Source organism: Olea europaea, unplaced genomic scaffold (genome assembly GCF_002742605.1).
Source record: "Olea europaea var. sylvestris unplaced genomic scaffold, O_europaea_v1 scaffold398, whole genome shotgun sequence".
NCBI classification, from domain to species: domain Eukaryota; kingdom Viridiplantae; phylum Streptophyta; class Magnoliopsida; order Lamiales; family Oleaceae; genus Olea; species Olea europaea.
In genome coordinates, this window is record NW_019259379.1 from 224,512 (window position 1) to 239,886 (window position 15,375).

The following is a 15,375-nucleotide window of genomic DNA, read 5'->3' on the forward strand; positions in this document are numbered from 1 at the left end:
GCATTAATAAGGAAGAATAAGAAGCCATTGCTGCTTTAATGGTTTGTATATGGATTTAGTTTAGTTTGTATAGGAGGTGGGGTGGGGGAAATGGAAGAGGAAGGTGCAGCATATTAACTGGTTAATATTATCTAGTTTTGAAGTGCGGATTCAATACAACGTTAAATGCTAGGTTGTTGTCACCATTTTATTTGTATTGTAAGAGCATTTTCAAAAGACTTTCTATTTATAAAGAGCATCTTATGTATAATAGAGTGTATCTTTAAATTTAGAGAGTAATTTTTTTATACACTTCAATAAGCTCTCTATTTTGATTATTTATTTTATTTTTTTAAAATGAACATTTAATAATTTTTCCACATATTTTGTTTAAATATAATTTTTTTACATATTAATGACCAATAAATTCAAATGTAATTTGAAAAATTCAATTTGTAGAGCATTGAAATTTGTAATTTATTAAATGAAATCATTGTACATAAAGAATAGAGAGTGCGTTTGACTCTCTAAATTTGGAGAGTGAAACATACAACTCTATTTTAAAAAGTTAAAATAGTGAGTTTTGAAACTTATTTTTAAGTATTGACTTTTTAAAATAGAGAGTATTTTGTATTTAAAAAGTCTCTTAGAAATACTTTAAGCCAATTAAAATTCATTTTTCTTTAATTGGAGTTTTTAATGACATGTTGGACAAAGTGCAGTTGATGGGTAGATGAAAATTAATGTAAGTTGTGTAGGTATTAAAAATCTAGTTACTTAACCCCCATTTGACCCCAATTCAGTCCATGTTTGTCATTCATTTTCTCTCATTCTTTTCAATTATTTCTTCTACAGTATTCATTTTCAATTATATATTTTTCATTAAAATAATATCACACGTAAATTAAAAACTTTCTTTTTTAATCACACATTTCAACATTAATCATTATTCCATAATACATTCTTCCCAAATGCAAATAATGGGTGACAAACACACTCTAAATTACATTCAATTTTTCTCCTTCATATTTTCAACAACACAATTTTCTATAAAATAATATTACACGTAAATCGAAATTTTTCTTTATTTTTCAACCACTAATTCAAGAAAACACTATTCCACTCATTTTCATTTTCAGAAAATTGGAGACAAACAAGAGCTTAATTTTTTATATTAGATCTGGCGATGATTTAATGGAGCCCAGAGGAAGAATTCGTGTAATGATCGAATAAGGTTTAGCCCCCATTTGATACTTTGAGGGGCAAAGGAAGATTAACTGTCTCGGGCACAGACTCTTGGATTAAATCCATTTTCACTCATTTTTAATCACATTTTTTCAATAAAGTAATTTTTCTCGAAGACCCATAAATTTTTCCTACTTTTTAACGATACATTTTCCCCAAAAAAAAAAAAAAATTTGAAAAGGCATGCCGTTAGTTTATTCTGTATATAGGATCACGATTCACAATAAGCAAGATTTGCAAAATTTTTGAAACACAATAATGAACCATTTTATTAGAATACAATGACTAGATTGTTAAATTATTTAAACTATGAAATTATTATTTTATTTTATAAAACCTTTGTTTTTAATGTCCAATTTTACTTTTCGTCTAAATATCGCATTTACATGTCCTATACGTTTCTTGGTTTCGTGCAACCTTAATAAGTGAAAATTAGTTCGTTTTGTTGAAAAACATTTTCGGAAAATCTACTCAAGTCTATGGGATGCAGAAGAATGGGCTACGCGGCATGGTCTGGTTAAAACGAACTGGACTTTGTCACCCTTTACTGCTGGATACAGAAATTTTTCTGCAGAAGCTTGCGTTTGGTCATACAGAACTAAATCTTCTGCTTGTAATTCTAATGACTTTAAGTCAAAATGATGGCTAAAAACGGGGTTGGATTCAAAAAGCCGTGCAGAAATGAAAAGATTGCAGAGGAAGCATATGGTATATGACTATTGTATGGATAAATGGAGATTTCCTAAGGGTCCTGGAAGAGAATGCAAATTTCAGTATACATGGATTTGATATAGATTCATTTATCCTAACAATCACTACAACAAAGTGTGCTTTTTACTACATACACTGTATGTATGCCGTAAATAATATTTTACAACATACAGCAACATGTAGTATAAAGCAATGCCATAAAAAGTGAGTCATTTTTTTATGGCGTGCATAGTACGCCATACAAGGAACTCCGTTAATCATAAAAATGACATGCAAATTTATACGTCGTTTATATTCCTTACACGGAGTTCATAAACGTGAGATACTTTTTACAGCATGCAAATATGCCATAAAAATTAAGTTCATTTTCACAAATGAGCATTCAATTTTTAAAAAATTATTTATTTATTTCATTACCAATAAACCTGTAATAATTACAAAACAAAATTAATCCATATACAATCAAGTTTTCAATTGTTTCGATAAATAGAAACATTGAGTACGATTCAATATAATATGTCAATGTAAAATTCATCTCAACAATTCTACAAAATTTTCGACTACTATTGTTTGTGCTAATTACAATTCAACTAATAAGCCCATGGATATTGAGGTTTCATCATAACAAAAAATGATTAAAACATATCAAAGTTCACTTCTCTCACTATCAATTTAGCTAACCCACAAAATATCAATTCTCTGCACACCACAGAAATAATAAAAATATAATTAATAAACATGGAAATCAAAAGTATATCAAGAAATATATTAACTTCTATCTAATCAACATAGTATGCATGATAGTAATTACTTGAATATATTGTTAGTAAAACTATAAAGTAAATTTGATTAGCATATGATCTTTAACAGAAATACATCTATAAGCACCATACCTTTCAAATAAATAAATAAATAAATAATTAATTAAAAAAAATAGATTAAGGATAGGACTAGAATACTAACATATAGAGCCATAAAACATCAACACATAAAAACAACCCCTTGCAATTTAACTGCCCATTAGTTACCATTAATTGGTAACAATTTCTTCAATTTTTGATTGCTAGCTAGCTAGACATTTGTTTTGTAGATGTCACTCTTTCGAAATTCATTTTTTTCAACGAAGTTCCTCTTATTGAAAGTTTGCATAGTCAATTAACTTTGGCTATATTATTCGAAAGTTTCGCACATGAATGATTTTAATAAATAGATGATATTTCGACTTGAATTCAAATATTGAAATACGTGAAGACGAACACAGAAGTTACTAAGTTGATGCGGTTATAAGTCCTAGGTTATTCCAGGAGCTAATAGAAGTTCCTAGAGTGTCCCATAGTAGTCACCAATATGTACTAGTACTTTTCTTCATCATTAAAAAATTTACCTACAAAAACCGTGTGTCAAATTTCGCTCTGTTCCAAAGTCAAAAATATTAGTAGCAAATGAATTTCTTATCATCTTGAACATTTGGATATTCAATTTCACGGGCTTGATCTCTCGTTCATAGTCAGCAGGAAAAACTTTGCTTACTGGCTGTCACGACAACAGGTCAAGCCGCTTATTTTGACAAATAAAAAAAGGTTTGAATCATCGGCATGGTAATGCCACTTCAACAGATGGACAACATAACTTCAGTCTACTATAAAGATGGGACCAATTCTATTCAATTTCAGTATCAAATTTTAGTAGAGTTCATTTATTGATTAAAAAGTGGATATTCAATTTCCACGTTGAGATCATTATTATTTTTTTTTATTGTGAAGAACTTTATTTATATATTACAAAATTTCTCTTGTTCTTCGAGAATTAAAACTTTATTTAAAACTTAAGTCGTGAAAGAGACTGAAAAGGCATAGACTAGTTAGTGGTAACAAAAGCACTCAAGATTTGGACACCAACGCCAACTAGCATAGGAGTGGAAATCGAGAATTTCCAGGTGTACACAGCCTTACAACTTCAAGCTTCTAAGACGCTTCTATTTATAAATTTCTCCATTTACATATACCCATCCAAACTAACAACATTTTTCTTCATCCATAACGAAAAGGTTGTTCTTTTGTTCAATTTCACAAACCAAGAATTGACTAACCAATGGTTTCTTATAACTATTCTATTTCATCAAATGTTGTAGTTCTTTTGTTGTTGATGCTATGCACCTTTGGCTCTTTTCTACTAGCTCTGCTGGTAACTTTTTTAAAGATTTTGATATGACATGGGGCGATGGACGTGCAAAAATGCTCGATAATGGCAAAATTCTCAATCTCTCCCTCGACAAAGCTTCCGGGTCTGGCATACAATCCAAGAACGTGTATTTATTCGAAAAGATCGATATCCAACTCAAGCTTGTTCCGATTAACTCTGCTGGCACTGTCACCACTTACTATGTAAGTCTCAAAAAGCCGCTATGCTGATTCTGAAATCATCTCGTTTAAAAGTTTACTTATTTTATTCCTCCCATTGTACTGTGCATTATGCATCTGTCTTCTCAAGGTCTAAACCATGATGAGATAGACTTTGAATTCTTGGGAAATCTTAGTGGTGAACATTACATTGTTCACACTAATGTGTATACACAAGGCAAAGGTGACAGGCAGCAACAGTTCTACCTCTGGTTTGATCCCACTGCTGATTTTCACGCTTATTCTATTCTCTGGAATCCTCAAACAATCATGAAAGTATACTACAAGACATAGCGTTATCGACACAACTAGACTGTTTAGTGTCATCGAGTCGACCACTAATTATTTTTTTAAAAATTTTTTAAACTCATTTTCGTACATCTTGGTTTCTTGTTTTCAGTTTCTACATTGATGGCAAACCAATCAGAGTATTTAACAATCTAGAATCGCGTGAAATTTCGTTCCCAAAGAACCAGCCAATGAGGGTTTATTCGAGTATGTGGAATGCAGATGATTGGGCAACAAGAGGTGGCCTTATAAAGACTGATTGGAGTCTAGCTCCATTTGTAGCTTCTTTAAGAAATTTCAAGACCAATGCTTGTGTATGGAAATCTGAAAAATCTTCTTGCAAGAATTCATCCTCAAAAACATAGTCCTCACAAGAGCTTGACCCTGAAAGTCAAGAAAGGCTGAAATGGGTGTATACAAAACGGTTCCCTCTGGGCCTTCCTCAAGAATGCACTTCCAATACTATAAGCACCAATTAGAGACAGGAAAATAAGTAGATATATATTGTGTAAATTTTCTTTTCTCCTAGGCATATTTTGGGATTCAAGAAATAAATGCTGCCACAGGATCAGTATCTTATTTTGGTAATGTAAGTACAATTATTCATACATTAGTATAAAACAGATGGATTTTTTAAAATGGACTTCTTACAATGAGCAATGTAGAAAATAACCTTAGGTTTTATGTTCTTGTTTAAAAGGCCTTTGAAAGCTCTTATTTAGCCGATTTATTTTGACCTTACATGCAGAATTAACACAATTAAAAGCAACAAGTCACTTTTTACATTAGATAGAAATGTAATTAAAGTTTAATTACCTGATTAGAATCTAATTAAAGTTTAAATACCTGAACAAAAATAGAATACACTTGCACGATTTACAGTAGATAGAAATATAATTACTACGAATGGAATTTCCCTATGGGAAAATTTCATAAGTAAGAAATTAATTATAACACATTTCAAAAACAAGAAAACAAGTTTCAAATTTCAAAAATCAGATTTTTATTAAAAATTATTTATAATTTAATTAATTAATTAATTAATTTAGTAATTAAATATATTTATGTTACATATTTATATAATTTAGTCACAAATTAACGATTTAATTCGTCACTTATTATTTTTTAGTCACAAATCAGAAATTTTACGTCACGATTTACTTTACGATCACAGTTTAAAAATTTTATAAGTCACAATTTATTCATCGGTCACAAATTGAAAAATTTATAAGTTACGATTTATTTATTGATCATAGATCACAAATATTACAATCACGGCTTATTATACAGTTACAAATTATCAGTCACAAATTAACAATTTTTTAGGTCACATTATTTTTCGGTCACAATTTATCTTTTTCATTAGTCATACATTATTTTTAGGTCACAATTTATCTTTTTCATTGGTCATATATTATTTATTGGTCACATATCAACCAATTTAATAGTTACAGTCAACCAAATAATTTGTGACCACCACCAATACTTACAATTCACAGTCATAATTTTCAAATCACGTATTCAATTGTGAGTCACAGTCACAATTTTCAGGTCACGTATCCAATTGTGAGTCACAAATCAACCAAACCGTCACTACCATCACCATGACCACCAAAACCGCTAGGATCAAATGTGACTCCCAAATTGTGAGTTACAATTGAGAGTCACAATCACAAGTTTCGGGTCACGTATCCAATTATTTGTCACAAAATCAACCAAACCTTCGTGACCACCACAACCACCGCCACAACCATCACACCACCGCCACACACACCCCGCACACTGCCCCACACACGCACCCCCCTACAGTAACACCGCCACACCACACCCATCCCTACAACACTACCACACCACACGCACACAACCGCCAGAGTGAAGCCACTACAACAAAGCCATCGCCGTTGCCAGAGCCACCACAACGCACCATCCCACCCACATCACACACCACAGCCCACACGAACAAAACCACCATCACCCATCGCCACTAACAAAATCCAACAAATTCGCCATCGAGAATCCACCATTACCACCACCAACAAAACAACCGCCACCCCAAATCCAACAAATCGCCGCCATAGCCACCCAAGCACCACCAACAAATCGGATTCTCAAAATCACCATTGCCAGAACCAGAAGGCTGTTGGATGTGTGCAGTCATGTCGGCGCCATCATGCGTGGCGCTCGCCCTCCGGTGATTTGTGTGTAGATCACCTTCGTTAGTGGTGGTTGGTTGCGTCTCATTGAAGGAGAAGGCGAGAGATGGGGAAGAGGCTTAGTGAAGGAGAAGCCAATAGGCAACATCATGTGCGGTGCTCGCCACCAATGGTTTGCGTGTGGATTGCCTTTGCTGGTGGTGGTTGGGGAAGCTCAATGAGGCAAAAGAGGAGAGGTGGTGTATCCACTCATGGAAGGAGAAGACGAGATGGAGGGGAGAGAGTATTAGGGTTTGGGGTTGAAATTGTGTGGTAAATGAATTATTAAGCAATTAAACATATCAACATCTGATTTTTGAAAGGTTAAACTATTCATCTTATTTTAGAATTGTGAATTTTTAAAGTAGGGAAATGTGTAATTTCCACTTTCGCTATTATAAATTGTCGTGTATCCCTTTTAGTGTAATTGGGCTTTGGCACCGATCACTTTTTGATGTCATAGGATCTTAGTTATCAAAACTTGATTCGATTATTAATCCTGTTAAATTTCTGAGTTAAAAGACCGTTGGTTTAATTGACGGATCAAAAAAAATGTTTGTTGATATGACATTTTACCAATTTAGTATTCTGTCACGTTATGCAGCACTTAATCCAATGTTCCCTAAATTAAACAAAAACAGACGTTTGTTGACATGAAATTGGACTAGTTCTCTTTTGCACATGCCTTGCACTATTTAGGTTAATGCTTTATTGAAATTTGTTAGTTTTGTCAAATTTCTTGTCACGTGCTTTTGTCAAATTTTTACTAGTAGGCAACGTGGGCAAAAAGATATGTCACTTTTTTTCTCTCCTTTTTTTTTTTTAAATGACGGGAGAACTGCAGCCTCTATCCTTCGGGTGTACACTGGGTAAACCCTTGGGTTGACGCAATAGTCTGCAAATCACGTCAGTCAGTTAAATAGCACTACGCAAGCTCGGTGCGACAGGCTCGATCGAGAAAGTGTTAAGAGGTGGAATCGAGCTCGTGATTAAAGGTCTCCGTGCTATCCCACTCTACCAGCTCGGTCACCCCATGAGAGACAATCACACACACTATTTTGCTCTATATTAAAAGTTAAAAGTGATATGTTGAACACTCCAAAATAATTAGAGTTCTCAATTTTTAGAGTGTCATTTCTATCTAATATCTATAATCAGAAACTATCTTGTTTTATCAAAGCTCAGGCACCGTGAGTAATTAAATGCAAGCTATCATTTTGTCCCTCGATATGATTTGTCAAATTCTTGTTGAAATGCGACACGTTGTATCACTTATTAATTAACAATTTTTTAAATAAATTTTTGTTGCTTTAAAAATTAGCTTGAAAGTACATATCAAGAAGTGACATGCCTTGTTATTTTTTTATTTTTTTCAAAACGACATACTGCAATTATTATTGCGGCTGTAAAATCAAATTTGTAAAAGGTAAGCAAGTGATTTTGCAATAATTTCAAATAGACGGGGCATCTTTCTCCAAAGGAACATGCAGCTCAAGAAATGAAGGTTAGGACAGAAGCATACATTGTGAAGTGAGAAAGAGAACAAAAATTCCATTAACTGATCAGTAGATCGAATATACGATGGTTTGCACTTGAAACACCTTGATCTATATCTCGACTTATTGAATTTGCACTTGGCACAACCTCACACAACCCTAAAATCTAGCATTGTCATTTCCTTGAACACTCATTTGGTTGAAATGAGTAATCAAAACTTAAAATATTCTTGTTGAGTATATGGAGAAGAAGAGAAGATAATGTTAAATTTCAATATTTGGGCTACTTTCTTTTTCAATTTTTCTGAATCATTTCTTCTTGTTGTAATTTGTGTTTATGGTGTTCATTTTTCAATAATAGCTTTGAATTCATTTTATTATTAAATTAGAGTTTTGATATGGGTTGCTTTTTAATCTTTCTTGTTATTTCTTATTTTTGAAGTGAATATGTTGATAAACACATATTTGGATATTCTGTTTGTTGTTCTATTGTGAAACATATATTTTATTTTCCCCTTCCAGAACAACTTACGTATCGTTTTCTACAACCCATAACAACATACCTTTCATTATCAATAATGTACGAAGTTCAATATTTGATGAAATTTTAAAATTTTCATGTTGAATTGCAATTATGAACACCGTAGATATGTTGGGGATTTAGTTTTTTTATTTAATTGAATATAAGCGGTAAGTTAAAAGTGCTTGGAAATGGAAATATGCAATGAATGACAAAAGGAAAAATGTGCTTATTCTCATTTTGAAAACAATTTCTTGTGTGAACTTGTATGATAAAATCAGAGAGGTGTTGATAATTGATACAATGCTATACAAAATAAAGATGTCAACTCTTGTCCCTATAATGTCTAAGGCTCCAATTGTAAGAAAACTAGTCATATTCGCCCCATTTATAAAGGTAAAATAGTTGATAGTGAAATTTAAAGTTGTAATATTGTCGTAATTTGTAGCTTTATTATTTTTGTACTTATTGAAAGTACAAAATGATTTATTAGATTTTGTAGTCATTGTGCTATTATCACTATTGTGCAATTGAAACAAAATTAAAGTCATTTCACGTTGCCGTGTTATTTCACATTACAGACAAACGACTTTTATATTGTTATAGCTAACGCATGTGTCGTTCCAGTATAAAAATACATAGATTCACATAATGACATTAACAACGTTCATGAGATACAAAGTGATATTGATGTCGTTCCAGTACGAAAATTACACTAATTCACATAACGATATTGAAATCATTCCTGAAATATAAAACGAAATTGAAGTTTCAATATAAAAATTACACTATCTTACGGATTTTCATAACAACATTAAAGTAGTTATAGACCAATAAAACAACATGGAATGAAAGACGTTATATAAAATACTTGCATAACACATGCGACATATGAAACCATCACGTGCGCGTCCAATGGACCATTTGCTTTCTCGGGTTGTAAACAACTCGGAGAATTTTCTTGGAGTTAACGTTTCATCCCCAATCTTTTGTTTTTCATTTAGTGGAGACTTTCATCATGCAATTTTCTAAAAAGACAAAAAATCAGAAGTATCAAACTCAAGAAATAACATAAACAACATCCGTATCTTTTCAATACAAATTTGATGAGATTGAAATCGCTCATGTTCAAATCATAACTAAAATGACAAAGATATTGTTTTTTAATATGGAACGATATTGACATCACAATGTATTAAACTCATGAAATAACATAACGATATTTATATCATTTTAGTTCAAATCATAAATTTTTTTATAAAGAAAGATATAATTATCGTTTACGTAAAAAAAGCGGTATATATATGTCGTTGTAGTTATGATTTGAATTGGAATAATTTCAAATTCATCAAACTTATTAAAAAAAAAAGATATAGATGTCGTTATGTTATTTCAAAGGTTTGACACAACGATATCATTATTGTTTCATTACAATTTTGATGACATTGATATCGTTTTAGTTTAAATCATAACTAAAACAATATATATATCGTTTGACTTTATATAAAATAATAATTATATCATTTCTGTTAGAAATGACGATTCAACCTTCCACAATCGTCCAGCATGCATCCGAAATATGTAAGACGATCGAAATAGGTCGTTAAGTGGTTTCGATCTCCCTTAAAAGAAACTATGGAAACATTTGTGTTCCCATGATTGTATACTATCTTTAAATTATTTCGATAGAAAAAAGTATCTTCGTTCGCTCTTTCTAAGTCATTCGGGTAGTGTCAACCTATTTGATGACCTCTTTTCAGTCATCTATGTATGTTGAAGTCATCCGAGTGGCTGTGTACGGTTGAACCGTTGTTTTTATATATCCTTTTTGCTAAAAATGACGATTTGACCATCCACGGCCACCTGACTTGCCTTCCACATACGTAAGACGATCAAAAAAGGTTATCAAATTGGTTTATATTGCTCAAACAGCTTAGAAAGAGCGTCATTTTTAGTCAAAATGGTACAATTATCGTTTTATATGAAAAGAAACGACTTCGATGTCATTGTAGTTATGATTTGAATTGAAACAAGCTCAATCTCATCAAATTTGTATTGACACAACATGGATATCATTATTTTATTTCGTGCGTTTGATACATAACGACATTGATATTGTTACGTATTAAAAGTAACGACTTCAATGTCATTGTATTATGAGTTGAATTAGAATGATATTAATGTCGTAAATATTGTATTTAAATGACTTAATTGTCTTTATGTTATTTTATGGGTTTATGTATAACGTTATTAATGTCGTTATATATTAAAAGAAACTACTTCAATGTTTTAGGAGTGACTTGGCGCTCATGCATGGTCCATGCCGATGCATGCATTTTTTAATCGAAATGACTAATCTATAATGACTTTAATATCGATATGAAAATTAGTAAAGTAGTATATATTTAGTATGAAAATGATATAAATATCTTTTTGTGTCTCAGAAATGATTTCAATATCGTTATTTTAATAGGTGCAATTTTCGTATGGGATAATACCAATACCGTTTTGTGTCTCAAGAATGATTTCAATATCATTATACGAATGAGTGCAGTTTTTCATTGGAACGACATCAATATTGTTTTGTGTCACAAGAACGAAGTCTATAGAGTTAGATGAAGCAGTAAATATATTTTGACCTAACAACCTAAATATCGTTTTATTCATCATAGAATAATATCATTATCCTGGACATGTACGATATTTAAACTTAAAAGTTATGAAGACATGAAAATATTTAAATTTCAATTACATTCGATATCCTTAATCGTCATAGTTGCAAATGCACTAGCTAGTAGCTACACAACATCCTCAAAATATTGAGTAGTCTACACAAAGAAAACGAATTATATACAATACCCTAAAACATCAACTACTCGATCCTAACAAACAAAACAAAGTAACTATAATATCAAAACATCAATAAAAATAGCAATAAACAATCTAAGGCTTGAAATCTCATGCCAACAACTCTGTAGCCAATTTCTTCCGTCATATAGGTATATGATGCAAGCGAATTTCATTTATATCCATTTTCGCTTGTAGAGATTTTATGCATTTTAGAGGGAATATTCCACAGTCAAATCTAAAAAATAGTTGTGCAGTTATATTAATTCTCAGTACTAGAATAATATAGTTCTAACAAATGTGAAGGTAGTCAACCTTACCCATTTCTTTATTGAGAAACATATTTCACATTCATAAATTTGAACTCTTCCGTGCTAATATTTTTCATCACTTGTGACCTGCAATTTTATTAACAAAGGAATAACCTCCTGTAAGGTTAGAATATAAGCTTTCAAAGCTGCCTTACGAATGTAACCTTTCAGACTATCAAACTTAAAAATTGTCCGTTCCACCAGATTGATTTGAAGTGCGAACCAATGCTAGTAAAGAACATAAAAAAATATGCATAAGCTGTATAAATCAAATTACTAGCTTTATAACCAAATGCGAAATCATCACGAAAGATTATTCTTTATTTCAGACATTACTTAATAGTTTAATAAGAGGAATTAAGTCCAATTCTAAGCACAACCTCCTATTATTATTATTATTATTATTATTATTATTATTATTATTATTATTATTATTATTATTCATAACTTAGAAGATAGAAAACATCAAATTTGTAGAGAAAGTATAATATGAATTTTAAGCCTCATTTTAGGTATATATATTACTCTCATAAAAGTTTGACACTCATGGGTAAAGTGAGCTTATATGGTGAAGTTGCCATTTTATATGCAAAACTGGAAGAAATATAAATCATATGGTGAAATCGTCATTTTTACCAAAATCGACAATAATATATCTAATGGTATTTAGAAAAATGCAAGACTTTGTACTTTAATTGCTAGAAAAGAAAAGAAAATCTAATGGCCTTTCTTAAAGCAAAAATGAGAATGTTAGTCAAGCGGTAGCCAATTCTATTATGCCATCTTTAACATTGTCTTTTACTTCCATCTCATCCCATCAAATAAGCATTACATTGCAGAGAAAGTATAATATCAATTTTAAGCATCATTTTAGGTACATATCACTCTTGTAAAAGTTTGACACTTACGGGTAAGGTGAGCTTATATGGTGAAGTTGCCATTTTATATGCAAAATTGGAAGAAATATAAATCATATGGTGAAGTCGTCATTTTTACCGAAATCGACAATAATATATTCAATGGTATTTAGCAAAATGCAAGACTTTGTACTTCAATTGCTAGAAAAAAAAAACGAAAATCTAATGGCCATACTTAAAGCAAAAATGAGAATGTCAGTCAAGTAGTGGTCAATTCTAAAGGCAGCTTGCTTGAATTAAATATTTATTAATCCATTTTCTACTACTTGTGTGGAGGACGCCAAATTAACATTTATTGAATTAAACTAAGAATATTAGTCAAGTTAGTATTTGATTTGAAGTTGGGATTTTTGTTTGTTTCTCTAGATTTTATGGTTAAGTGAGATTGGCAAGCAAGCAAACACATGGTACAACAAGGAAAGCAAAAGTTAAGGGATTTCTTATTCTCAGATATAATTTTCCTATCATATCACTGTTGAAAAATATTGGCAAATAATAGTGTCACCGTAATGTATATTTGGGCAGAGTAACGATGTTTTGATGATTTTGAATGGTCGAGGCAAGAGTTTGACTCTTTCTCCTTAAAACGATAATGCCCCGCACTGGTACCGACGATATTGCAGCACTCCTTTCCCAACTTACAACGACCTCGTCTTGTAATAGTAGTACTCCAAATTACAAGACTCGACGAACCCGTAAAGTTTAGATCTCTCCACACAAATTGGATGACTAAAATGCACGAAAAATAATTTTGGAGGACTGAATTATAAAAGCAGAAATGATGCAGGGACAATGAGATAATTTTGGGAGAGTAGAAAATCAATTCCGATTTTGGAATGAATTAAAATCGGGATATTGGGGGCCTATATATAGATATTGAAAGGTTGTGTCACAACAGACACAACCGTCGAAAAGTTGTGTCCAAAAGATACAAACAGTTTGGACAGTCAACCGCCACAACCGATTAAACATTCAACCGCCAAATTTTAGAAGCACCACGTGTCACACACAGAAAATTCGGGAAGAAAAAAATAATAACATAAAATATATTATTATTATTATTATTATTATTATTATTATTATTATTATTATTATTATTATTATTATTAAATAATAATAAAATAATATAATTCAAATGTTATTTTACCAAAAAAAAATATATCAGCTTGGCCCAAACCCACGACCCACGACTCGTGATCGTGCTGTTGGCGCGCGCGTGTGGGCTTTAGCTTAACCTACTAGCATGTAGGTTCTCTCCCCCTCAAAGATTATTGGTATCCCTGGAGTCCAAACCCAAGTCTCAAACTTGAGCTATATAAGGTGGTTTATATTCTTCTAGTTTTTCTATGTGGGATTGGTATTTTTCAATTTTCCACCTATTTTATTTCAACATCAAGTGGGCATCTTTTGGCCTTAATTTTTCATTCACCCTAAATTGATTTTGAGAAAATAAATATACCATGTTAATCTACTTATGGAATAGAAAATATTTGGCCAAAGAAATCTTACATCCGATTATCGGGGCCCACTAAATTAATTGGTCAAAAGTTGGTTAAACCAACTAATTAAAATCCCATTTTTCCAACAATCTCCCACATGAATGAAAATTAATGCAATAGACTATGCGGACCCTATAGAGAGATCAGGTGGAATGTTATCGCATCTGGATAGGTACCTTATGGGTTTGAACCTTCCATAGTAGAATACTATCGGATTTACTTGGTTAATCAGTGAACGTGGTGCCTTGAACTGTCAGCCCTTTTTGTAAACCAAGACAATAGAATCAAAACAATAACCTTCCTAACATTTTCAAGTTCTCAATGTTGTGTTCATTTTGGCTCTGAACAACTCTTGGATTTCATAAGTGCTTTAGAGAATTCAAACATTTGAAAATTCTCATAGAAGTGGCCACACTTCACACTTGTATAGGTGATCTCCTATTAAGAGTACCTGCTATACTCCACTTAGGTAGTCCAAGATATAGGAATCATTAAAAGTATAACTTAACCTAAAACTTTCTGCAGATAGCACTTCCTTATCATAGGAATGGGCAGGAGTTAACTCCGAAGTTCTTATTTAAATCTTCATAACTTAGTTGTCCCATTGAACCAAGATTTTGGGATCTCCAATCAGCAAGGTTGGGTTACCATTACAAATATTCTTATGTAGTAGGCTTTAAGCCCATTCCGCTTGATAGGCAGTATACTTGATCTCTTGGTAAGCCTTTGGTAAGCGGATCCGCAAGATTTTCTCTAGACTTTACATAATCTATGGAAATAACACTAGTTGAGATCAACTGCTTAACTGTATTATGTCTTCGACGAATATGTCGAGACTTACCATTATACATACTACTTTATGCTATACCATTATACAATGTATACTAATTGCAGGTACAGGCTTAGGCCAACATGGAATATCCTCTAAAAAATTTCGAAGCCATTCTGCTTCCTCTCCAGCTTTATCTAAA

General features: G+C 31.9%; 2 protein-coding genes across 2 annotated transcripts in view; both read left to right on the forward strand.

Moving 5' to 3' along the window:
* LOC111387278 (calmodulin-binding protein 60 B-like) overlaps positions 1–15,375 on the forward strand; it is a 48,220-nt gene that overhangs the window by 16,378 nt on the left and 16,467 nt on the right. The gene's annotated exons all lie outside the window — the stretch shown is intronic.
* Positions 4,143–5,042, forward strand: LOC111387280 (xyloglucan endotransglucosylase/hydrolase protein 22-like). Its single transcript, XM_023011822.1, has 3 exons — positions 4,143–4,317; positions 4,411–4,606; positions 4,735–5,042. Exons 1-3 carry the CDS (start codon positions 4,143–4,145, stop codon positions 4,985–4,987), a joined length of 624 nt encoding a protein of 207 aa, XP_022867590.1. The 3' UTR covers positions 4,988–5,042.